Below are 23,961 nucleotides of genomic sequence, written 5' to 3'. Positions count from 1 at the left end.
TTTCAGGCTGCGTTCTTCCACATCAACTATTGCAATCAAGACAAGCCCTCCAGAGCCATTCCCAGGCCAACCTGGTCTAGACCGTCCCTCACTGAGACTGTCTTTCTAGGTGACTATGGGTTGTGTCAAGCCAACAAACTATCCGAAGGATCCTATTGTTTGAGAATATTCTTCATGCTGTTTGCCAGACCAAGTTTGGGAAGCTCTGGTGAGGGTTTTTCTCGGTGCTTTCTCCCACAGCCCCAGCTCACCTTTCCCTGCCATTCTTCCCAGATTGCAGTTTAAGAAGCCATTAGAACAATTCACTTTTTTGAGAGCATTTGTTTTATACATGGCTTCTCTCAGTAAGAGTGCTTGTCTATGTTAACAAAGACCCTGTCAGCATAATGTGAGGATCAGACTGCAGGGGTCATAGTGAACCTGTGCTTCAGAAGGTGAGGGCCTGGGCTTGTTAAACTTTCTTATTTACAGAGACAATAATCTGAACACATCTTCAAACCACCTATTTCTAAACAGAGAGCTTGGCGTATAAGTGATACTGTATTTCTGTATTATCAGTGTATTGTGAAAACAATAGAAAACCCCAGCAAACCCCCCATCATTTGTTTCTATATTTGCTGTCACACCCTGTAAGTATGTTTGCCACTGTAGTGCCTTAAAGGTGAAAACCAAACTGAGACAGAACAAGCAGAAACAATTATTCAGTGTTACAGCTTCCCTGTTTTAACTGGTAAGGATTTTCTTAAGAAGATGAGATATTTCCATTCCTAGAAACACAGGATCACCACTATGTCCCAAAGAATAGCTCAAACTTCCTAGTAGGATTCGAGTGTAGTAGACACTATAGTATATTTTATATAGTATATACTATGTGTGTGTGTACGTATGTATGTATGCGCACACATTTTTTCCCAAGTGTAACCTTAAGCTGTTAGTCAGCATACATTGAACAACAGAAGGAAGACAACCAGAAAGATTTACTGTTCTGCTGGGCCTTGACAAATGACTCATCAGTTAAGAGTTTTTTGCTGCTCTTCCAGAAAGCGAGAGTTCAGTTCCCAACATGCTATCATGGCTCCCAACGTCTTAAAACGTTAGCTCCTGGGGAATCTGGTGCCCCCTTCTGGCTTCCACAGGCATTTACACCCACGCATCATACTTGATATAGAGACACACATAACTAAAAACGATAACAAATCATTAAAAAGTTATACGGTTCCCATCTGTAACAGAATGATACTAATACTTTTAAAATTCTTTCTTCTTTACTTTCTGAAGTTAGAAACACTTAAGTGTTGTTTCTTCCTAGCTTGTACTCAGCATCCTTTGGTTCCTTCGGAGATGATCCTTGATGGTTTGGTAAATTTGGTAGTGAAAAAGTAAAAAAGAGTGGGGGCAGGCACCAAGGTCAAGAGGAGCAGATCTTGCTCCAGTTCCCGCCCCCCGGAGAGTGCGATTAAGGCATAGCCGTGGAGAAACCAGTGACTGAAGAGGACAAGAAGCCTGTCCTTTTTTATCAGATCCCCGTAGCTCTCTATTTTGGTAAGAACCAGGTACACAGCCAGGTTAGCCAAAGATGTCACCAACACAATGTATGGGAAGGCATAATATAAGAGGCCTCCTGCAACTGCCTGCACCGCAGTCAAACCTGGGAAGAAGTAGAGGGCGCCGTAGATGCTTCCCAGCTGGTTCGGCATGTGTAGGCGGCACTGTATCTTCTTCAACAGTAACGGCCGAAGCAGCAGCATCAGCACCAAGCAGAAAGCGTAATAAACAAACACGATGGTGTACAGGGGGTACACGACTTCCTGAGTGCAGTGCAGGGTGGTGATGTAATCTGGACTTGGGTTGTAGAGCATCGTGTACCAGTCCGAAAGCCTCAGCACCCGGCAGGAGTGGATGGCGAGGGAGCCGACGGGGTTGCTCACGAGTAGTGTGACTAGAGCTGCCATGCTGCATTCTAATAGCGCAGAGACTTCCTGGAAAAACACAGCCCTGGAATTACTATTCTTTGCGTACCATTCAACGCAGAGCCAATGGGAAACGAGAGGAAGCATCGCCATGAAGCCGAGGTAAAGCCAGTCATAAAGCTCCGGGGACTCCAGGCAAGGCTGACAGTACTTCTGTCCATTTGGCCTCTGTCCTCTTGGGCACGCCCCACACTCTCCATAGATTTCAGCTGAGCTATTTTTAAACAATAGGGTCTTCCCACAGTAGCGCCCGAAGCATGCCATCTGGCTTCTAAGACCAATGGATGTTACCACAGCACGCTAACGGCTAGGCTTTAACGGTCCTGGTGGCTCTGCCTCCCAGTATCCTGGGCGATCGTCCTGAAGCCCCGCCCGTGCTCCGCCAGGCTCCTAACCCCCTTTCCCAATCCTCTTTTGGGCTCAAGCTTTCTGTCCTGACTGACTTCTTGACTTTGGCTCCCAGGGGCAAACTGTGTCCTGGTCTAGTTAGGGTTCATGGAACATTTTCTTCTGAAGAATTAACATAGGCCCTTGGAGTGTATTTCAGGGTGTCAGAGTTTTCTGCTCTTCCTGCTGTCCTTACTTAGCACCAGAGAGGAGATGAATTGTAAATTCAGACATGGTTGAGAAACCATAGTTCCTTCTTTTGAATAGATTGGCACGCAGCAGAAGATACAGGTGATAGGCCAGTGTCTCGTGACAGTCATAAATTTATCAGATCCTAAAAATCCGAATTCTAACAGGATTATTTTAAAGAAGCTTAGCTTTCTTTGGGTGCATAATGGCTTAATCTTTCATCTTAAGCATTCATGTTTGATAAAAAATGATTCCTCATGTAAATTCATGTATTGTAATTCAGTCCTCCCTAAACTCTCTGTATAGAGAGCTACAAAATGCTACTCTCCCCTTTGCTCTTGAGAAAGGAGAAAAAAAAAAAAAAAAAAAAAAAAGCAACATTGCCTTATGGTGGGTGAGTACATCCAAAATCTAAACAAGTTCTTTCATATTCTAGAAGCCTTGACATTTAGTCACTTGTCCTTCACCTAGCAAGTTCACTTTTGAAACACACACACACACACACACACACACACACACACACACACACACACGAGAGGAAGAGAAGGAGAGAGGGAGGAAGGGAGGGAGAGAGATGGACGGAGAGAGAAAGAGAGAGAGAGAGACTTACATTCAGCCAAATTCCCTACTTTGATTCCTTCCTCCCTCCGTGGTAGTCTGTCCTTCACTTCTGCTGTGGTTTCTGGCCCATCCTGTTCCTCATCTGTGTCTTTTAGATACCTGTTCTATCTGGTTACTTCATGGATCTACAACCCAGAGAGCTACGGCAGTGCTAGGAGTGTCCAGGATGACAAGTCTGAAGGCGGGCCATTGCACTTCCTAATGCGGACTAAAAAATCCCAAGGGGCTTACAGTTTGTCTTTTGCTAGCCAGGGTAAGCTAAAGTTAGCGGTCATGTAGTCGCTCCACTGTGTTAGCCATGCAAATACTTAGCTTACAGAGTGACATCTCATAGCATGTCTTCTAGGCGTCTGAAGAGATCGTGCTGAGAGAGGAGTTCTGGCTGGCTTGTTCTGCTTCATGCTTAAGTGGATCTAGTTGTCACAGGATGGGTGCTTGTTGGTGCTTTGCCCGGTAGCTGGTTCCTGCCTGGCATCTGGAGCTGCTCAGTCTGGAAGCTGCAGATGCCGCAGCATCTTATCTGTGTCTGTTGGGGACCGGTCTATGATGATGTATCTGCCAGGGACCTGTCTATGGAAACCTATCATCTGTCTGTGGGAAATTTGGCTGCAGGAGGCAGTCAGAACAGAAGGTTCGGCTTCTAGTTTTGTGGTTACTTCTAATGTAAACTCAAGATTCTACCCTTAGAAATTAGTTTCTTCGATACATTAGGAATCTTGGGTTAAGTTGTAAAGTTAAACTGACAATACAGTTCACGGCAAAGCACTCACCTAGCGTGGACTCAGAGGACCTTGGGTCTGATGTCCAGCACCTTCCCACCGCTGGCCAGACACACAAGTAAAGTGTTTCTGCTTCTTGTTCTGCATGAGTGCTGGCTGGTTATTAGATATAAACAACATGCAGCAACTTGACGTTAAGTGAGATGGTCAGTGTTACGTCACTCTAGTAAGCACCCCCTGCCCTCCCCACCCCCGCCACTGCTTTAAACACTTTGAAAGTAAGCAGAGTGAATGCAGTTGCCTCATGTCCAATCTAGAGAATCATTTTACTTAGAATGAGGTCCTGGTGGTCCAAGACCTAGGCTTGGAGAGGCTTCTTCATCAGCAGTTGCCTTAGCCCTTGGGAAATCTGTGCTGGGTTCTAAGGTACCAGCGGAGGGGAGTTACCTCATCTATTCAAAGGTTTCTTTCTTTTACAAACAAGGATTTGGATGTTGCAGGGGATTGTATGTGACAAGCTTTATGACTATGCTTTAAATGTTAAAGTGTTTACACCTTAGATAGTCAGTAATGGCTGCTATTATTGTTTTATACACAAAGTAGAGATATCTCTGAAAGTGTCTCTTAAGTCATGGTTCTTAAGGGGAGGAGCTTAGACCGAGAGGTTGACTTGCAGAGTGAGGTAGCTTCTAGGAAAATCTTTATTAATTCAACCATCCAGTTTGGCTTCAAAGCACCCCTTCAGTGGCTAATTCACACCTCCATTTCCTTGTCTCCCCCCCAACCCCCCCTGGAATCCTTGGCATGTGCAATTATGCAAGACTGAGCTTTTCACCCATCCTCAACTCTAGATCTCACATCTTTAGCCAATGTGCCAAAGTTCTGTGTGTAGCCATTGTGTGGATTGTTTATAGTTTAATCTTTATGACCTGAAGAAAAGGCAGTGAAACATTTTACCTTTTAAATAAAGTCCTCTTTCCACAACAAACAACTTGGGACATAGACCATAATTTTTTTTTTCTTTTTCTTTTTTTTTTTTTTTTTTATGGTGTAAAGTAGGTTCAAGGGATGGAGGAAGTAACACAGTTACATATAACATTTTAAACTTGTTCAGCTAATTAAAACTTTTACAATGTCATCCTTGAATACAAGACACTATAATTAATTACACTCCCATTACTCTATCTCACCCTTTCCATGATGAACTTTTTCCTGAGCTAGCCCAACACCATTCATTTTTCTTCCCTTCCCTTTCCTTCCCCTACCTTCCCCTCCCTTCCCTTCCCCTCCCCTCCCCTCCTCCTCCCTTCCCTTTCCCTCCCCTCCCCTCCTCCTCCCCCTCCATTCCCTAACTCACAGAGATGGCTGCTGTATATTCATAATTGTGGCCGTCATGTTGACTCCAGAAGGCAGTACCCCACTGCACACTCTTCCCATCCCCCATTCCCGAGCTCTTTCCACTCCTTTTTCTGTGATGTGCCCTGAACCTTGGAGGGAGTAACAGAAATGTCTTGTTAGGGGCCAAGTCACTTATTCTCAGCCCTCTGATCAGTTATGGTCCCTGCTTTTACTGTCACACACTTTCAGAAGAGTCTTCTCTGACCAAGGCTAATAGCAGAGCCTGTTTTGATCAATATCCAGTAAGGGCAATGATTCTGAGAACTGTAAGGGGTTTGCCAGGGCAGCCGTTGTGCCTTCACAAACTGCCTCCTTTCAAGAAAAATAAGTTTTACAGAAATTAACTCCTTCACACCCTGCACATCACTTGATAAAACACAGCTCGTGGAGGTAAAATAGTCGCAGTGAATCCCGCAGAGCCAGAACCACAAGCATGCGCTCTTTTAACCCACGTGGACCTGAACCTTAAATAAGAGCAAATGCTTCTAAGGAAAAGAACCAAACACATTTAAAGAGAAATTGGGCCATAATTTAAAGAGAAATTAAAGGTACTTATGAGTTTCATAATCTGAAGGAAAGATAGAACTCTCTGAATCAAGACTTACGGACTCAAGGCAAAGTATTATTTGGAGAAATATTTATAGTTTTCATTTATTTATTAGAAAGGAAGAAAGAATAAAATCAATGAGCTACTTGTTCAAAGAAGAGTCTAACTTTCTGGCATGGTAACTTGACACTGTCATCTGCATAATTCATGTCTGACAGATGTACAGTCCAGTTACTACAACTACCACAACCACCACCACCACCACCACAACAACAACAACAAGCAACTGCTTTAAGTAAATTTACAACTTTGTGTTGGGCCCCATTCATAGAGGCTCTGTTTGGCCTCTTGCCTCTCAGGGCAGCAGATTGGTCATGCCAAGTTTTCAAGTTAAGAAGTTGAAACAGGACAACAAAAGGCATAGCAGACCAAATGAAATGACTAGAATTTAATGCACAAATTAAAAACATAGGAAATAAAAAAATCAAAATGAGTCGCTGAAATAAAAACGCTGTTCTAGAAATGGCCAGTAAAATGGACAAGATTTCATCACTATCAAACCAAGGATTAAAGAAAATAAAGGTGGATGAATAAAACTAAGAAGTAAAAGGGGGATTTGTCTAATAGTAAACTAGATGGAAGAAGGGAGGCTCGGCCTTTGGTCTGTAGATGGGATGTAGGTCTCCATGGACTCTTATCTCAGTGAGAAAACAAAGCTCATGAGAATGAGGTAAGAGCAACTAAAGACTCTTGTTCACAACAACCTACTGATACTCAATAGGAGCAGTCATCATCTTCAGTATTAAAGTCATGTCCCACTCTCTCATTACCACCTTCCGCCCCCCCCCCCCATAATCTTGGATGAATGGACGAGAACCCAGTGGAGCAGGGTAAGATGCAGGTCACAGGACCTGAGAGCTCTGAAGCCCTTCACGAAGGAGCCTGCTCCAGAGTCATTTGATCCTTAGGGCACCATCAGAAATGACAGCTTGTCACAGTGACACAGGGAGAGGTAGTGTGAGCATATGACCAGAACAAGTCTAGAAGACTGAACTAACATATTCTCCTTCCTCTAATTTAATTGACCAGGCAGTACCTGGTAGGTGATCCCTCCCACCTAGGGACAGGTTATCTCTATGTAACCTTGGCTGTCCTGGAACTCCCGACGCAGGCCAGGTTGGCTTGGAACTCACAGAGATCTATCTGCCTCTGCGTCCCGAGAGCTGGGATCAAAGGTATGCACCACTTTGGCAGAGGTGATAGTTGCATTGGTCAACTGGAGACAGTGCAGTATCACCTGAGGAGAGAGTTTCAAAGCAGGGCGGTCTAAATCGGGTGGGTCTGTGGGCAAGGCTGTGGGAGAGTGTTTTTCTGTGGTAACTGATATGGGAAGGCTCAGCTCAAAGGTCAGCAGTGCCTTTCCCTTGGATCTGTAACTCGGTAAGAATAGGGAAGCAAGTTGAACAGTAAGTGTGCATGCATCTGCCCTCTTTCTTGGATGTGATGTGGTTTAGCTGCTTTAATTCCCTGCCTTGACTTCTCTGCAAGGATGAACTCTAACCTGCAACTGTGAGTCAAATAAAAATGTTAGGCCCTTTGCTCTGGTTGCTTTCTGTCAGGGTGTCCTATCACAGCAACGAAAATGAAGCTAGGTACAGCAGTACCCAGGGAATCACCAAATGAAGGTGTTGCTAACAGAGATAGGGGATGTGACAGAGAGCTGGGGTAAGATTACTCTTACCTCAGGGCGAGCAATACAAAAGGTTTTACTCTGAGGACACAGGGAAACAGACTTTCCTAAAATAGCTTAGCTAAATTAGAAGAAGGAAAACAAATCCCTAACCTAGAGCAAGCACTGGAGGAGAGGGACTTGAGAGCTAGAGTTATTAAAATGCATTAATTAAAATGTACTGTGTTCAACAAAATCACAACACTGGCAATGAGAGGGGCATGTGACCCAAATACAGGAAAAAAAATCCAAAAACCAAACCATGTTTTGGAAATTGCTGTGAGAGGAAACAGAATTCAACAGAGATACTGTTGTAAGAATACCGTGTCAAGAGTATAGGTGAACAACATAATTGTGTCTTTCCACATGCTAGTATTTAGTGAATAAAAATTTAGAAGGTGTAGTGGATTTGCTTGTGACAATTTGCCAAGTTATCCCAGATAACCCTGGCTGAAGCTAACACCATTATTTTATTCCAATCTTAATTACAAGTACTCATTCTGAGTATATTTTATGCAGTAAGTCTCTTCTCTCTCTCTCTCTCTCTCTCTCTCTCTCTCTCTCTCTCTCTCTCTCTCTCTCTCTCACACACACACACACACACACGTTATAGAACAGTTATGGATAGTTAAGGAGACTGAATCATGTTAGAACCTTGAAAACCCCTCCTATAAACAGAATCTATATTTATGATAGAGGTTTCTTCATGCAGTGGCCATCCCTCTTGACCTGCTGTTGTCTTCCCTTTTGGAGTTAGTGACATTAGTCTTGTCATCTTGGAAGGGAAGCCTCACCAAACAATGAGCTGGCTAATATTGTGATACTGGATTTCCAAACTATGAGCTCTGACTTTTGTTCTCCCAAGTTACCCAGCATCATCATTATAGGATCCTGTTAGTTTTTGAATACTTGTCCCTCCAAAGGTTAATGTGTGGCAGGAGTAGTTCTCATTGGCTTGAAAAGAGGTTAAATTATTAGTAGTTAGGGCCTGTTGGAGACAATTGTGTTTGGAGGTATTGCCTTTGGAAGAAATTATTGCCCAGTCATGTGAGATCAGGTCCTTGGTTACTGAGAGAAGATGATAGTTGACTGTCCCAGCTCACTCCCTGGCCTTTTCTCTTACCACATGACTTCCTCCTTTGTACACGCTTTGTCACCACATGATGCTCTCCTCTGCAAGATGCTGCTACCCAGAGCCTGTTGATTGTGCCATGATCTTAGACCCTAGTATTCCCAGCTAAATAAACTTGATTTCTTTATCAGATACTTAGGTGTTATAGCCACACACACAATGGACAAAGGGAGGCTTGTAAAGCATCATAAAGTAACTTTTCTTTTTCTTTTGCATAAGAGAACACATTGTTTACTTTATTTAAATCCCAAGTATGGTTTAGGGATATCTCATTAGGGTACTTACTGATTGAGGGAAAACGTAGATTATAGGTTAGGGTATTAATAATTAAGTCATAGCATGAGGAAGGAAGGGGAAAAGGGGGTTGAAAAGTTATATATAAAAAAATCTCCAGAACAGGTTCAGAGAGAAACAGTCGAATAAACCCAGTCAAGACATGAGATAAATCAAAACAATCAAAGTATAAAAACATATGAATGATGATGATGATGATGATGATGATGATGATGATATAAAAGATATTATGAACTCAGTCAGTGACTTCTCCTGTTTGGAAGGCATAAACTTTATCTCTCCCCTTAGCTGAGGTTTGTATCAATTTGGCAGTTACAGGAACACTGCTGGTCTGTGCAGTTCCAAGTGTCTTGCCGGGAATGCCCCAGCCTGAGACCCTGGCCTGCTGGCCAATAACACTATTCTTTCTGTGACTGATGCTCTGAGTGGCTGTGGAAGGCCCTCCTTGTCTTGTTGACCTTCATCACCTGATGTTCCCATCACACCGAGAACCTGTGCAACTTTGAGCAGAATTCTCCCGTTCCAGTTTGGCTCTCCTATGGGTGGTACCCATTCTGGCTGTACACTCCAGGTCATGAAGAATCTCCACAATAGATTTCTAAGCTATCCTTCTCTCTCTGTCTCCTTAGTCTGTCCTACTCTGCCCATAGTATATCCAGCCTCTACTGAAGTCTCAGTTTGACTATCTCTCCAGTTCCTTGTAATCTGAGAGAGGAGAACATCTTTCTGATAGCCCTACTGACCAGCATTGTGTAGCTGGACACTGTAGATGGCCTCTCCTGGCTCCTTTTAGACAAAAGTCTGACCTCTAGACCTAGTCCTTCTCTTCCTCTTCCTTCTGCAGTTCTTCCTACTTCCCCATTCTCTTCCTCCTTCTCTTCCTCTTTTTTCAGATTTCTTTTCAGTAATGGGAATAGAGTGTATTGTCTTTTTATTTTGCTTCTCCTCTTCAACAGATCACACAGAGTGTTATCTAATTCACCATCTTACCCAGAAACATTTTTGCTAGCTGTCTGTCCTACTTCCTCAAAGGAAAATACGAGGACACAGCTGTCTCCGTTCCTGGCAGACATGGCTGCAGCAGTAGCTAGACAAGGGCCGATTAATCACCTTCAGAAAGTCTTAGGAGATAGCTACTGAGCATTCTAGTCGCCACCAGCAGAATCGTTCATAGGAGGAGCAGCTTTATGAGACATTTGCCCACAGAACCATCACACACTTCTTTTCTATCTGGGGAAACTTTTTACCCCCTCTTCTTTTTAGCTTCTCCATGGTGAGGGCCTACGGGCAAATTATACCAGCATCACACAGATGCCTGTTTATCCTGTGTCCTGGTTAGCTTGAACTATCAACTTGATACAACTTACAGTCTCTTGAGAAGGGAATATCACTGAGGAACTGCCTGGATCAGATAGGCCTTTAGGCATGCCTATAGGGGATTGTGTTGACTGATAACTGATAGAGGAGGATCTGGACTACTCTGGTCCTCATCATGAAGTCATGGTCGTCAGCTGGAGAAGAGGTAGCTAAACATGATGCGCAAATGAGCCACCGAGTTACACTCTTCCATGGTTTCTGCCTCATCCTTGCCCAGACTTCTCTTAATAATGAACTATGGCCTGGAAACTAAAGCTATGTGAACACTTTCTTTCTGTAAAGTTGCTGTTGGTCAGTATGATGGTTTATGTATGCTGGATGCAGGGAGTGGCACTTTTGGGATGTGTGAACCTTATCGACCTTGTTGAAATAGGTGTGTCACTGTGGGCATGGGCTTAAGACCTTCACCATAGCTGCCTGGAAGTCAGTCTTCCACCAGCAACCTTATGATAAAGATGTAGAACTCTCAGCTGCATGTGCACCATGCCTGTCTGGATGCTGCCGTGCTTCTGCCTTGATGATTCTGGACTGAGCCTCTGAACCTGTGAGCCAGCCCCGAATATATATTGTCCTTTATACGACTTGTCTTGGTCACGGTGTCTGTTCACTAAGGCAGTCAGCATGTGCTTATCATAGCAATATAAAAACTAGGACACCCTGCAAGCTGTATGAATGGCAATCTCTCTTACCTTCCAGCTCCTCATGAATAAAGTAGGATCAACCACACCCATGGATATAAGCTGTGCCAAACTCTAGCAAAATGATGTATATAGTAGGTGTCTATTAGCAAAGAGCAACACTTGGATGTTTCTAGATTCATAATTATGATTTTACTCCCCATGGGATCATAGCATGTTTTAGAGATGGAATTATTTTCCCGAAGACTTTCCTTTTTCTGTTCTTCCTAAGAGAAGGGAGCTTTTCCAGCTTTGGGGCATGTGATGCCTACTTTATTTCTAAGTAAGTGCAGGGAAGTCCTCCGAGGACTAAGGCAATGCCATCAGGGTCCTCCATCCTCTGGATGAGTAAAGCATTCCATAAATCCTTGTGTGGCTTGAGAACACCAGGAAGAGTGCCCGTGTCCTCCTGTGTCCTGCTAGTATAAAGCAGAAAGATTGACATATTTAAAATTGCTCTTTTAAAATTGTGTGTGTGTGTGTGTCTGTCTGTGTGTGTGTGTGTGTGTGTGTGTGTGTGTGTGTGTGTAGGCCAGAGAACAACTCTTTCTTTCTTTCTACCATGTGGGGCTCAGGGATTGAACCCATGCCATCATACTCAACGGCAAGAGCCGTCATCTGCAGAGCCAGCTCACTGGTCTGGAATGACTGGTTCCTACTGGTATTGATAAATGTCCTGCTAGTTCTCTTGGTAGATTTTTATGAAGATTTTATATATGAGGCATTCACATAAGGCTGCCAAGTAATTAAAATTCATTTATGATATAGGTGAGAGAATCTGGTGATTTGAAGGTGGCGTGGCAAGAAAGCGAATGAAAAGAAAAAATCCTATTGCCAAGAAATTAAGAATCAGAGCAAAAGAGTGTGGAAGGGATTCCACTAGCAGCCTTGAGTAGGGAGCCGCTTCAGGACTCACTAGAAATCGTGTTTGAAGAGGTCCTGGAGGTGAGTTTGGAAGTGGGTGTCACATTCTTTTCTGTGTCATTGTCCTTGAACTTATGCGACTTGCAGAAGAGAAGGGAACCTTTAAAAAAATGTGAACAAATGCCTGATTCGTGTTTTCATACTGCTTTCTCTACAGCAGCCCCTGAGCCACTCAAGGTCAACAGCTGCAGGTGCACATGGCCATCCCCTCGTGTGGCTTTGCATGCCGGTTTTACTGAAAGCAGTGTAGGCTTTGTTAAAAGCCCAGCCCAAAGCCCTGTCTCAGTGGCCATGAGATGCCCACCAACCCCGAGTCGCTATCCTGCTAAACTTTACTTTCTCAGGCTCAGCATCTAGGAGGAACTGGGACTGGTTGAAGCAGAAAAGGCAGAGAAAGCTGCAGTGGTGACTGCCATCCAGTGCCCAAGGTTGCCATCAATAATTCACCCTGACACCCTCCCACCGAGTGCAGACAAAGCCTTTGCGTTCTTCCTGAAGGCTTGCTCCAGGCAGCCTCTACGTGCTGATGGGAAATGGCAACCAAGGTGACATCCTTTGTCCCCCAGATGCCCAGAACCACAGGTACCCTCTAAATCCCTTCACTAATTTTAATATTCACCAGTCTCTGAGTCTGTCTATTATAGTAGGAGCTTCCCAAATCTGAGCTCAGTTAGTCTTTAATATGCGTTTATGTATCTCAAGGTAAAACTGTTGATTTCATTGAGCAGTTATTTCCTTTTGTGTTGCCTGACCTTAGATCTGAATACAGATGCAGTTCACTTTCTTCAGACAGAAGGTATACTTGGACAGTGGTCCACTTGCCCACCTCCAAGAGATACCATCTCTGTGAAGGATCTCTTCTGTCTCCTCAACTCTTTCCAGACTTCTGTGGCTTCCCTGATGAGGAAGCTTCATTTCTCCTCTTCTTCCTCCTTCCTTCTTCCTCCTTCTCTTTTGCTGCCCCATCTGTGGTTCTCAGAGAGCCTGTGGGAATCTGCTCAGTTAATTATTTTTCTTGTTTTCTGAGATGGGGTCTCACACAGTTTGGGCTGGCTTTGTTCTCATTCATCCTCCTGGCACTTCCTCCAGAGTGGCAGGATACTACCATACCTGGATTTTAAACGTAAATTCCAAATAAAAAATAAAAAGAAAGAAAAGACCATGACTGCTCTTGGGTATAGTGGAGGAGAAACTTTATTACAGTTAAAAGGAAAAGCATAGCCAGGGGCAGGAGCATCTTGGAAAGTCCAGCATGAAAATGACCAGACTGAGCTGGGCCATGTAGGGGGAAGAGAATAGAGAGCGGAGAGGCAGACCAGAAGGTCAGGAAGGCAAGGAAAAAGCCAAAAGTCCAACTGGTTGGGGGGAAGGCAGCCCATCCCTTGGGCTAGAGACTTTTAGGGTATACCAGCCAGGAGGGCCCTGTGACAGGTAGGGGCTGAGAGATGCTGGGAGACCTGGTGACCACATCCTCTTTGATATGGGAAGTAGCATCTTAGCCAGGTTTAAGACTTAATGGTTTATATAGTGCTGAGGACTGAACCAGGCTTTGTACACACTAAGGAAGTACTCACCACTGAACTCCATCCTGAGCCCTCACGGGGCTTCCAGGTGGAGAGTACAGACATTTACACTTTTGATCTCCAGAGGTACTGGGGATGGTACTAGACATACAGCAGGCCTCAAAAAATTGCCCATGGTTGACTATACATATTCAGACTCGCAGCTTATTAGATTGGCTTTCTTATACATCATTTCCCTATAAATCCTCAAAATGTCCTTGCAAGGTTAGCATTTTCTGGAAGAGGACTCTGGTGCTCAGAATCAGATGTCTATTCTGAAGATGTGTGTCAAGGAAGAGGTGGCCCTGGGACTCAAACCACACTCTTAGCTCTCTAACTAACCCTCTTTCCCTTCCCCCAGTAGCTCAGTGTCTTGCAGTTGTGTGTTGGTAATGTACCATTCATTCATCAGGGTACTCTGACTTCATATTGTGTGTCTAACCAGATTATAACCTCCCCAAGAGTGAAGCAGGTATGTTGCCTTTCTCTTCCCTGCATCTCTTCTCTGGTCATTGCAACGTGCTGGCATTTTAAAGTTGTACCTTCTGTATTATTTGCTCACTGAATGCCACAAATCAGAACTTAGTGGGAGATCAAACATTCTTAGCTCCTCTTTGACAAAAACCCTGATTTGTCTAATGGGATCATAAAAAAAAAAAAAGAAACTCAAAATATATTTGAAATCGTGTGGAATCTTAGACGGGAATGACAATATTCAAGCTGCCTGAACACATAAGAAGCCATTATGGGAGCTGGCACGCTTATTAAATCTCACGCAAAGCAATTCTGTAAGTCACTGTCATTGAAAATGCTGCTATATTAACACTTATCTGCCAAGAATCACAGATGATCAAGTGGGAAAGAACCTGGTAAAAAAAAACAAAAACAAAAACAAACAACAACAAAAACCCAAAACAAAACACCTCACACCAGAAGACGGTCTTGGTTTTATGGAGGTCTCTTTCTCTTTCTGACAGGAGGATTTTTCCTGACTTCAGAATAATAGTTGGGTTAATCTGGTCTGCCTCCTCGACCTCAACTCCCCTCACTGAATTTAAATGAAGCAAATAACATCTTCTGGGTTATAAAACAGGTCTGTACTGAATCATGTTGCTGATTGGTTATTGTCTGATGATGAGGCTGCCTGATTTTGTTCTATAAACATGTCACTGGAGAGTCATATTACCATTTACCAGGAGCCTGGAGGCCAATGCCTGCAATGCTCTTATTGAAAATCTCATGCTCAGTCAAAATATTACTTCCTGACACTTGAAATATGCTTTTCCTTTTACAGACTTAAGTTTTAATTGACACATAAATTTATGTATGTTTATAGAATACCTTGTGAATTTTAAAAGTTTTAAAAGATTTATTTTTATTTTATATGCATTTGTTTTTGCCTGCACGTATGCACTTGCACCAAGTGCATACAGTGTCTGTGGATGCTCAAAGGACGCCTCAGATCCCCTGGGACTAGAGGTACAGAGAGTTCTGAGCCATGTGATGCTGAGACTCAAACCTGTGTCCTCTAGAAGAGCATTCAGTCAGGGCTCTTAACTGCTGAGCCTTCTCCAGCTCTATTTTAAAAAATATTTATTTTATTTTATCTGTGGGTTATGTGCACATGTATGTAGGTGCCTACAGAAGCCAGAAGAGGGTATCAGATTCTTTGGAGCTGGAGTCAAACTCAGATTCTCTCTGAGAGCAGCAAGTGCTCCTAATGGCTAAGCCATCTTTCCAGCCTCCATGTGATGTTTTATTATGTGCATATTATGTAATGTTCAAATCTGGATAACTATATCTATGTCCTCAAATGTTTATACTCTCCTTGTGAAAGAGCTCATAGTCATCTCTTCTAGGTGTTTTGGAATACACAGCATGTGATCTTTATCCATATTCAAGCACTGTGGTAGAAGCCAGAACTCTCCTCACAACTCCAAGGTAGCATTTATCCATCAACCTTTCTCCACCCCGCTCTCTCCTTTCCCTTCCTTGCCTCTGGTAAGCGTTATTCTGCTGAATAGTCCATTTTTCGTTCCTCCCCAAAGAAAGCTAAAGGAGCCTAATCAGACCTGGATTCAATTAATTTGCATGCAACTCAGGAAGGTTTCCATGGTTATTGATGATGTGGAAGGCATTGGACTTCGAGCTAGGCAACGAGGAAGAGGGAAGCGACACTCCACGCTTTCAAGTAGCTTAGAACTTAATTCGGAGTTCAAGTCAGTGCATTTTAAAAGGCAAATTCTTCAAGAGACATTAAACCATAGGGCTATGCAAAGCAGAGAGCTCGCAACCAGCATGACAAGATTGATTTCCTGCCGAAGTTAGAATTCCAGTGCGGCCTAAGTGGGAAACTGGTATTCCAGAGGTAAGGTGACATTTCATCCGAGAGAAGAGAAAAGGTCCGTTCCACCCAGCTCGCTAAGTGTGGGTAGGGACAGAATGGTAACCCTGGGTATAATAGTGATTAGTGAGGAATAGATTCATTGTGTCTGGTGTGTAATCTTCTACCAGAGGGTAGCTGCTTATTAATGTTGTTGTTAAAAAATAACATGCAGTCCAAGTCACTGAAACCAGGGTCTTGAACATGCTAAGCTAGTGCTTTGCTAATTGAGCTAGGGACCAACCCACCCAGAAGACTTTTTCTTTTTCTTATTTAAACATACTTTGAAATTATTTTGAAATGACGGATATAATTATCCTCCTGTAGTCCTTACTATGTGTCCCCCCCACCCCACACACATGTTCTATGTCAAATTCATGGTTTTCCTTTCTGCTGAGGCAAATATATTCTTAAATATATAAATGCAGTTTGTTCGGTCTGCATAATGTTTCCTGTATGTATATGTTTTCAGGGCTGATCCCTGGGTATTAGGTAACTAATCAGTGTACCCTTCCCTGGGGAGGGCTTTTTTCTCCCTTGCTCTCTTCCCCCAAGTGTGGCCAACAGATAACCTGAATTCTGGCTTGGATCTTTTTCTGTTGGTGCCTTAAATCCAGGCTCTACCCTTTTGTCTGTATCCCTACAGGTTGCAGGATGAAGTTGCTCCAGAATGTCATTTCTCCTTGGACACTGCCTAACTATGAACTTAGTTACCCGTTATGTGTGTCCTAGCTGTTTCCCAAGGAGAAACATTGTTGTTTATGTGTGTTGCTGTTGTCAGAGCTTTGTACATGCTTGGCTTCCCACACACATTCAAACCTTCCCTATGACCTTATGACCCACTTTCGTAATTTTGGTGACCAAACTGTGATGTTTTCCAGCTGTTCTGCAAATGAGAGTCTAGAGTTGCAGCTAAGTCTTCAAAGGCCAATTCAGAGGAAAGTGGGGTCTAGCATCTATAAGCCTCTAAGCTAAGCTTCTATTAACATATAACTAAGCCCCCTTTCTCAGAGGCTTACTGTTTTCAATTAGATCACAAAAGTGCTACAGTTAGCAAGCACTGGCCTGTAAAAATAGCCTTTCTGGCAAAAATATCTCGCTTGTAGTATAGTTGAATATAATCTGTTTTCACTAATTTACCACAAAGTCAAACCTGCCTCATAAAAAAAAAAATCAAATGTGATGTGCCCTGCTTTTGAGATGCAGCCATTCTATTGGGAAAGTTGGACTGTCCAGCCAGAGTGATTGTATCTCTCCACATTTCTTCCTCCAACTACCCCCATTCCCCTCTCAGTTTACTGATAACCTACTACTTGCAGTAAGTGTTGAGTGTGGGGCCATCCACCAGAGCATATGGAGACCCATTAGCAGTCCCATCTTTCAGAAAGAACGATTCTCCCTCTCTAGCAACTATCCTCTATCAGTAGGTCCTCAGGAAGGGGTGGGGCCTGGAGATTACCTGCCTTATGTCTTCTGGCTAATTTTTTCTTTTTCTATTTAACACAAGCTAGAATTATCTGGGAAGGGGAACTTGAACTGAAAAGACGGTTCCTTCAGAACCTTGGCTCGACTGTAAATCTGTGGGGGGGTGCATTTTCATAATTGATGGTTGCTGAGGGAGAACCCAGCTCCCTGTGGGCAGTGTCACCCTGGGTATGTGGCACTGGTTGGTATAAGAGAGACGGATAAATACGCCATGAGGAGCAAGCCAATAGGCAGTGGTCCTCCATGAAAGGAGGACCACCTCTTTAGTTCCTGCTTCTGGGTTCAGGCTCTGAATTCTCTAGATGATGGAGTGTAAACTGTATGGTGAAATAAACTCTTCCTTCCTAAGATACTTTTGGTCATGTTTTTTATCTTATCAACAGACATCAACCAAAATACTTATTTATGCTGAGGGTCTGGCTGACTTATGCATGTGCAGAAACAGCAGCTTCTGTGACAGATTTATAAAATCTCTCTCTTTCTCATTTGTGTCCCTCTCTCTGTGTCTGTCTGTCTTACTCAGGGTTTCTATTTCTGCACAATACATCATGACCAAGAAGCAAGTTGGGGAGGAAAGGGTTTATTCAGCTTACACTTCCACATTGCTGTTCATCACCAAAGGAAGTCAGGACTGGAACTCAAGCAGGTCAGGAAGCAGGAGCTGATGCAGAGGCCATGGAGGGATGTTACTTACTGGCTTGCTTCCCCTGGCTTGCTCAGCCTGCTTTCTTGTAGAACTCAGGTCTACCAGCCCAGGGATGGCACCACCCACAATGGGCTGGGCCAGGGATGGCTCCACCCACAATGGGCTGGGCCAGGGATGGCTCCACCCACAATGGGCTGGGCCCTCCCCGCTTGATCACTAGTTGAGAAAATGCCTTACAGCTGGATCTCATGGAGGCATTTCCTCAGCTGAGGCTCCTTTCTCTGTGATAACTCCAGCTTGTGTCAAGTTGACACAACCAGCCTGTACACTGTCTCTGCCTCCGACTGGAAGATTTCTTTTTAAGGACTATACACAGTGCTGGGTATACCTCAGCACGGCACATTTTAATTCTGAGCATCCTTTAGATCTCATCCTAAGGCCAGAGTTGCTTTAGTGGCCACCATAGGGTTCGGCAGCTCTTGTTTGGCACGATAGTCCCTCTTGGTCACAGAGTGACTGTTTTTGATTGACTCCTATGTCTCTCCCTTTGTATTTAATAATCTTGAAATCATGATCACAGGTCTAACCTTGTGTACTCATTGATAAACACTGAGCTGGACACACCCAGAGCTTACTGGATATAAAAGAATGGAATTAAACCTCAGAGGAGGCGTTGGTCTGTTTCAGACTTTGAATTTAAATGCCTGCCCAATGCTTGGGGGGTTTGCGTAGCCATTCCTGTATTGCTTCCTTCTAGGCTCCACTCCCCAGAAGACTCTGGCTGACTGGTGTAAGTCAGAATGCACATGTATGTGGAAGTACGTGTGCTAGGTTATTACAGAGATGAAGGTTAAGAGCAGTTAGTGTAATTATTCCCGAGAGCCGGAGGGATGCTGATGTCTTTAGCCATAGGAAGTAAACTGAGGCATGGGGGTGGTGGTGCTGTCACTCAGTAGGCTTATGTGTTTGAGGCCTTTGGTCTTCTCAATTTGATAGTATTCATTTTATGATGACTCGAATGGCCAGTTAGTCAGAAGGTTTTATGTTCAAACACACTGGGGAAAAAAAAAAAAAAGGAAACAATGGAATCAAAAGGAATCAAAGTGTTCTTTTCCTTTCAGTCCATATTTGGAATTCTAGAAAGATTAAAGAAGACATGAGAACTAGATGCCCTACAAATTAGATCTCTGTGCACACATGGAACTTTTGCTCTTAATTGGATGTTTCTAATGAATTTTTGTCCACGTCAAGGATCTGCCCTGCAAGCCCCACATGCTCCTGCCCGATTAGCCTTCTCACGTTCCTTTGGATTGGCTTCGGTAGCATCTGCAATATCTTAGCATTTACTTTATAGAAAGTTAATCTTCATCTTCTCTTCCAGGCAGTACTTTATGTTTTTCTCTCCCGGCCTCAGAAGGGGCTACAGAGAACAGTGTCACAGTGCAAGAACATACATTGTCCCAGCACAGCAAAACCATAAAATATATCCTCACGCCCTTGGTCCCGGGGAAATGATGGCTACCTGAGGGCTCTGAGTTAACCCTAATTCCTCGATGGGGTCACCGGATGGCTTTGTTGGGAGGCCGTGAAGAATAGGAAGTGGGTTTTGCCTGGAGGAAGTAGATCGTTGGTTTGTGTTCTTGGGGCTCTACCTTGCTCTGGTCACTTCCTGAATTTTCCTCTCCTTTCTTCTTGGTTGCCATGATGAGACCCACACCACTCCTTCATGCCCCCTTCACCATGTTTGACTGATACTTATGTAACCATGATCTAAAAGAAACCTTCCTCTCTGAAGTTACTCCGTCAGGAATTTGGTTGGTGATGAGGACAGTGCATACCCTGTGAAGTCAAAGGGTGAGTGGTCCTCCGTCGATAGTCCTAGTCTACGTTTGTTGGTCTAACAGACCGTCTGATAGGACAGTTCTGTCACCTGGCAAGTCCAAGAGTGTTGATGCTGGCTTGTGCTCAGCCTCACGCTGCTTCTAGAACAGTGGAAAAGTAGAAAGGCAAATGGGCACACCCACAATGGCAAGGCATGAGGGACAAAGCTATGTATACCAGCCCGATGCATTGGTTACCAGTCTAGTGGAGGAGGGGCAGAGAGAAAGGAAAGGGAGAGAGATAGCTCACATTGCAAGTCCCTCCTGCTGTTCAGGTAAGATGATGGTCCAGAGTGCTTGCCACTCCTGTGTCAGGGGCGTCACACACACCGTCAGCACGTCCCCGATGCCTCCGACCTCTGAGGACACCTGCACTTAGGTGCACATACCCTTACCCTCAAGACTTAGATACATATAATTACAAAGAAAGGAAATATTTATAAAACAAGAAATCCCTCTTACTTGTCAAGTACCCCTAAAATGGGGCACTCTTAAACTACTATCACAACAGTAATCAACTTTCAACTGGAATTTTAGAGACTACAGTGTTTAAATCCTGACAACACCAAAGACCGTGTGGGCTGTAGCTGATGGAAGGACTTTGGAATGCTCAGTTCTACCCGATGCCTTATTTCAACAGTGTGATCCTGGAAACAATCACAAACGCTCACCTTAGCACGTTTTCTCCTATAAGTCTTTTTCTTGCTCTGGCTATGAGAATCTCAAGGTCCAATGAACATTACCCAACTAATTGGTTTCTATTGGTGCTGCGCCTGGTGTTTAAGACCAGGTGTCTCAGAGAAACCATAAAGCATTTTCACTGCTGTCTTCATGCTTTACCCATTGTCCTTTCCCGATTGCTCAGGTGCCTTTCGGTGGAATGGATTTACTGCTCACATGCACTTCATCAGGTCTGTAGAAAGGTATAGTCCACACAGGCACCGCTATGGGCTGACCATAACCAGTTCTTCTCTGGCTTCCTGTCTTTTGGAGACGCTTACACAGCTCCAAGAACTTCCCACAGTCAAGGCATTTTGTCCTTATGGCACAGTGACGTGTGTTGCGTCACAGATGATGAAGCAGGGACAGGGAGAGTTAGTGACCTGTTCAGCTAAGAACTGGCAGTTTGGGATTTGATGCCCTGGATCTCAACTGCTCCTTCGGCTTCCCACAGGAACGACTATACCGTGTGCTACAGTGTGTCAGGAAAATAATTTTCCCTTTTACTTTTTTCTGTCATTCTTGTTTCAGCCTCAGGTTAAAAGCTTGATAAGGTTCTGGGTATTCTCAGAAGGCTGAATGAAGGAAGCAAGGCTTCCTTAATGGGGAGGCTGGGATAGTGCATTGGCTCACTTTTGTTGCTATAACAAAATACTCGAGACAGGCTAACGTTGTGAGTAGAGGAGGCTTATTTAGCTTAGTTTTGGGGGTTAAGAGTCCAAGCTCCAGGGGCTCCATTGATTCAGTTTCTGGTGAAAGGCTAACTGGCAGATGGCATCACAATGACTGGTGTTTGTGTATGTGTGTGTGTGTGTGTGTGTGTAAAGAGGTTCATATCTCTTGTGAGCTACCATTATCTTTCCAGTGACTTAGTGACATAAGGACCTCCCAATATCTCTGTGTCTTAAAGGGCACGCCACCTCCACACCGCTGAAATGCAGATCAAGCTTCCAACAGATGGACCTTTGGTGGCCAACCCACAAATAAGGGCACATGAACTGTAGCATGTTAAGTCAACAATCTCTTCCTTTCCAGCATCACTCTGAGCTTTGTTAAATGTGAGCATGCAGCACACCTCTTTGGGAGAAGCCATTTTCTTTGAGTTCTTGGAACAGCATCTAGAGTGGTGCATAGACCCGGCAGTTTACTTCCAGAGTGATGATCACACCTGGGCTAATCCATCAGTCAGCAAGCGATCCCCAAAGATTCATGGAGATTGAGCATAGTGCAAGATCAATATCATATTTCACTGTGCTGGCAATGGGTATCTGAGATAGCTGCAGGATGAAGGTGAAATCAGTTATTGGATAATTGAGTGGGTCCCCTGCGGAGTTATCTGGATCCATCAGAAATGGACCAGGAGCTTAATATTTTGTTGACCATAAAACCAGAATGAGATAAAATGTCTTTCATTTGATAGCCACTAAAGCATAACTTGTGAAGTGTGATGTAATGTTTCGGGCTATAAATCAAAAGCTTGTATATTATGGTGGTAATCGATCGTATGATTAAAACCTGCAGCTTTTGATACTTTTTCAGGTGTATGATACTCCCCTCCAGGCTGGTATGTTTTTCCCATGTTCACTCCAGCATTTTTGGAGCAAATGACTTTCAGAGATGCATCTCTTTTGTTAATGGGACTGGAACATGAGGGTCAATTATTTAGCAAATACTCGTTCTATACTTACCAGTTTCTGTGGTGGACAGAATCAAGGAGGTGCCTCCCCTGTAACCTCGAATCCTGCAGAACTGCAGAAACGAAGAACTGAATGTCTTGGAGCTAACATGGTCCTGTAAAATGGTTCATGTGACGAAGACGCACAAGATGGCATGGATCTGGGGACCTCTGCAGTTGTTGCTGCTGCTGCTGGTGGTGGTGGTGGTGGTGGTGGTGGTGTGTGTGTGTGGGGGGTGTGTGTGTGTATGTGTGTATGTGTGTATGTGTGTGTGGGGTGTGTGTGTATGTGTGTATATATTTGTGTGTGTGTGTATGTGTGTATGTGTGTGTGGGGTGTGTGTGTATGTGTGTATATATTTGTGTGTATGTTTATGTGTGTATGTGTGTGGGGTGTGTGTGTATATATTTGTGTGTGTATGTGTTTGTGCGGTGTGTGTGTATATGTGTGTATGTGTGTGGGGGTATGTGTGTATATATTTGTGTGTGTATGTGTGTGGGGCTGTGTGTATGTGTATGCATGTGTATGTGTGTGTAGTGTGTAATAGTTATGGCTGAGAAATTCTCTTCTCACTGCGGTGTCTGAGAACTGATCAGGACCCCTGCTAGGACTAATAGGACTGAGTTAGTCAGGAGAGGGCCCCTCACTTCTTAGTGACAAATGATGTGCAGACCTTACAGTATTATTGCAGCCAAGGCTTCTTTTGTGCCACCCGATATGTTTTTCTAGCTTTGGCATTTGTTCTTGATGGTTGAGCGCCTGCTGCCGAGCAGGCACTAGTCATCAATGCTCACTACCCATGGGTCAGAACTGGTGCACACAGACCCAAGAACCAGGGATCATCTGCAACATGAATGCAGAGATCTGGGACCATTTGAAAGACAGCATTAAGAAACTTCAGAATCTGGAGAAAGGGATTCTGCTACTAGGGAGGAAGAGTTGGTCCTCTGCCCAGTGACAGGAAAAAACATTGAGAGCAAACAAACGAACACAGAAAGGTTCAAAGTGAAAATACTCAGATTCAAATCTCAAATTGGCAGCCTGACAGGCCCGAATCAGTTTCTTTAGTAAGACCAAGTTTCTTTAAGCCTCATTGTTACTTCTTCTTATACATGTGTGTGTGTGTGTGTGTGTGTGTGTGTGTGTGTGCGTGTACGAGTGCTTGTATGTGTGCATGTGTGTTTGGGTACAGTGTATGTGGCATATGTGCACGTGTGTGTAGACACATGGACAAACTCAAGTGTTGCTCTTTGGGTGGGATCTGCCTTGTGTTTTTGAGACGACCCATCACTAGCCTGGAGCTTTCTGGGTAGGCTAGGCTGGCTAGCTAGTGAGTCCCAAGGTTCTGCCTTTCCCTGCATCCCCAGTGCTGGGAGCGCTAGCATTACTAATACATGCCACTATCCTTGGCATTTCTATATGGGCTTTGGGGTTGAACTCAGGACCTTGTCTTTACAGGGCAAGCACTTTATCAAAGGCTCTCTCTCCCCAGCTCTTATGATTACTTCTGACCACCAAACTGTACACATTTAATATTCAGTTTCATGAGTGTTCTGAAAATGCTCAAATGTTTATGTGATAAGAACTAGGAAGTATGACGTAGGCATGGAGGTGCGCACCTAGAATCCCAGTACTGGGAGGCAGA

At 44.0% G+C, this 23,961-nt stretch overlaps 1 protein-coding gene across 1 annotated transcript; it reads right to left on the bottom strand.

Annotated features, from left to right (window-relative positions):
- Positions 1 to 1,316: 1,316 nt before the first annotated feature.
- LOC308432370 (JNK1/MAPK8-associated membrane protein-like) lies at positions 1,317 to 2,234 on the bottom strand (the record flags this gene model as incomplete). Its single annotated transcript, XM_080932135.1, has 1 exon — positions 1,317 to 2,234. One exon carries the CDS (start codon positions 2,232 to 2,234, stop codon positions 1,317 to 1,319), a length of 918 nt encoding a protein of 305 aa, XP_080788261.1.
- Between the last annotated feature and the right edge of the window lie 21,727 nt (positions 2,235 to 23,961).

The sequence above is a fragment of the Micromys minutus genome (genome assembly GCF_963924665.1).
Source record: "Micromys minutus genome assembly, chromosome: 18".
Taxonomy (NCBI): Eukaryota; Metazoa; Chordata; class Mammalia; order Rodentia; family Muridae; genus Micromys; species Micromys minutus.
This window is presented reverse-complemented; position numbering and strand designations above follow the sequence as displayed.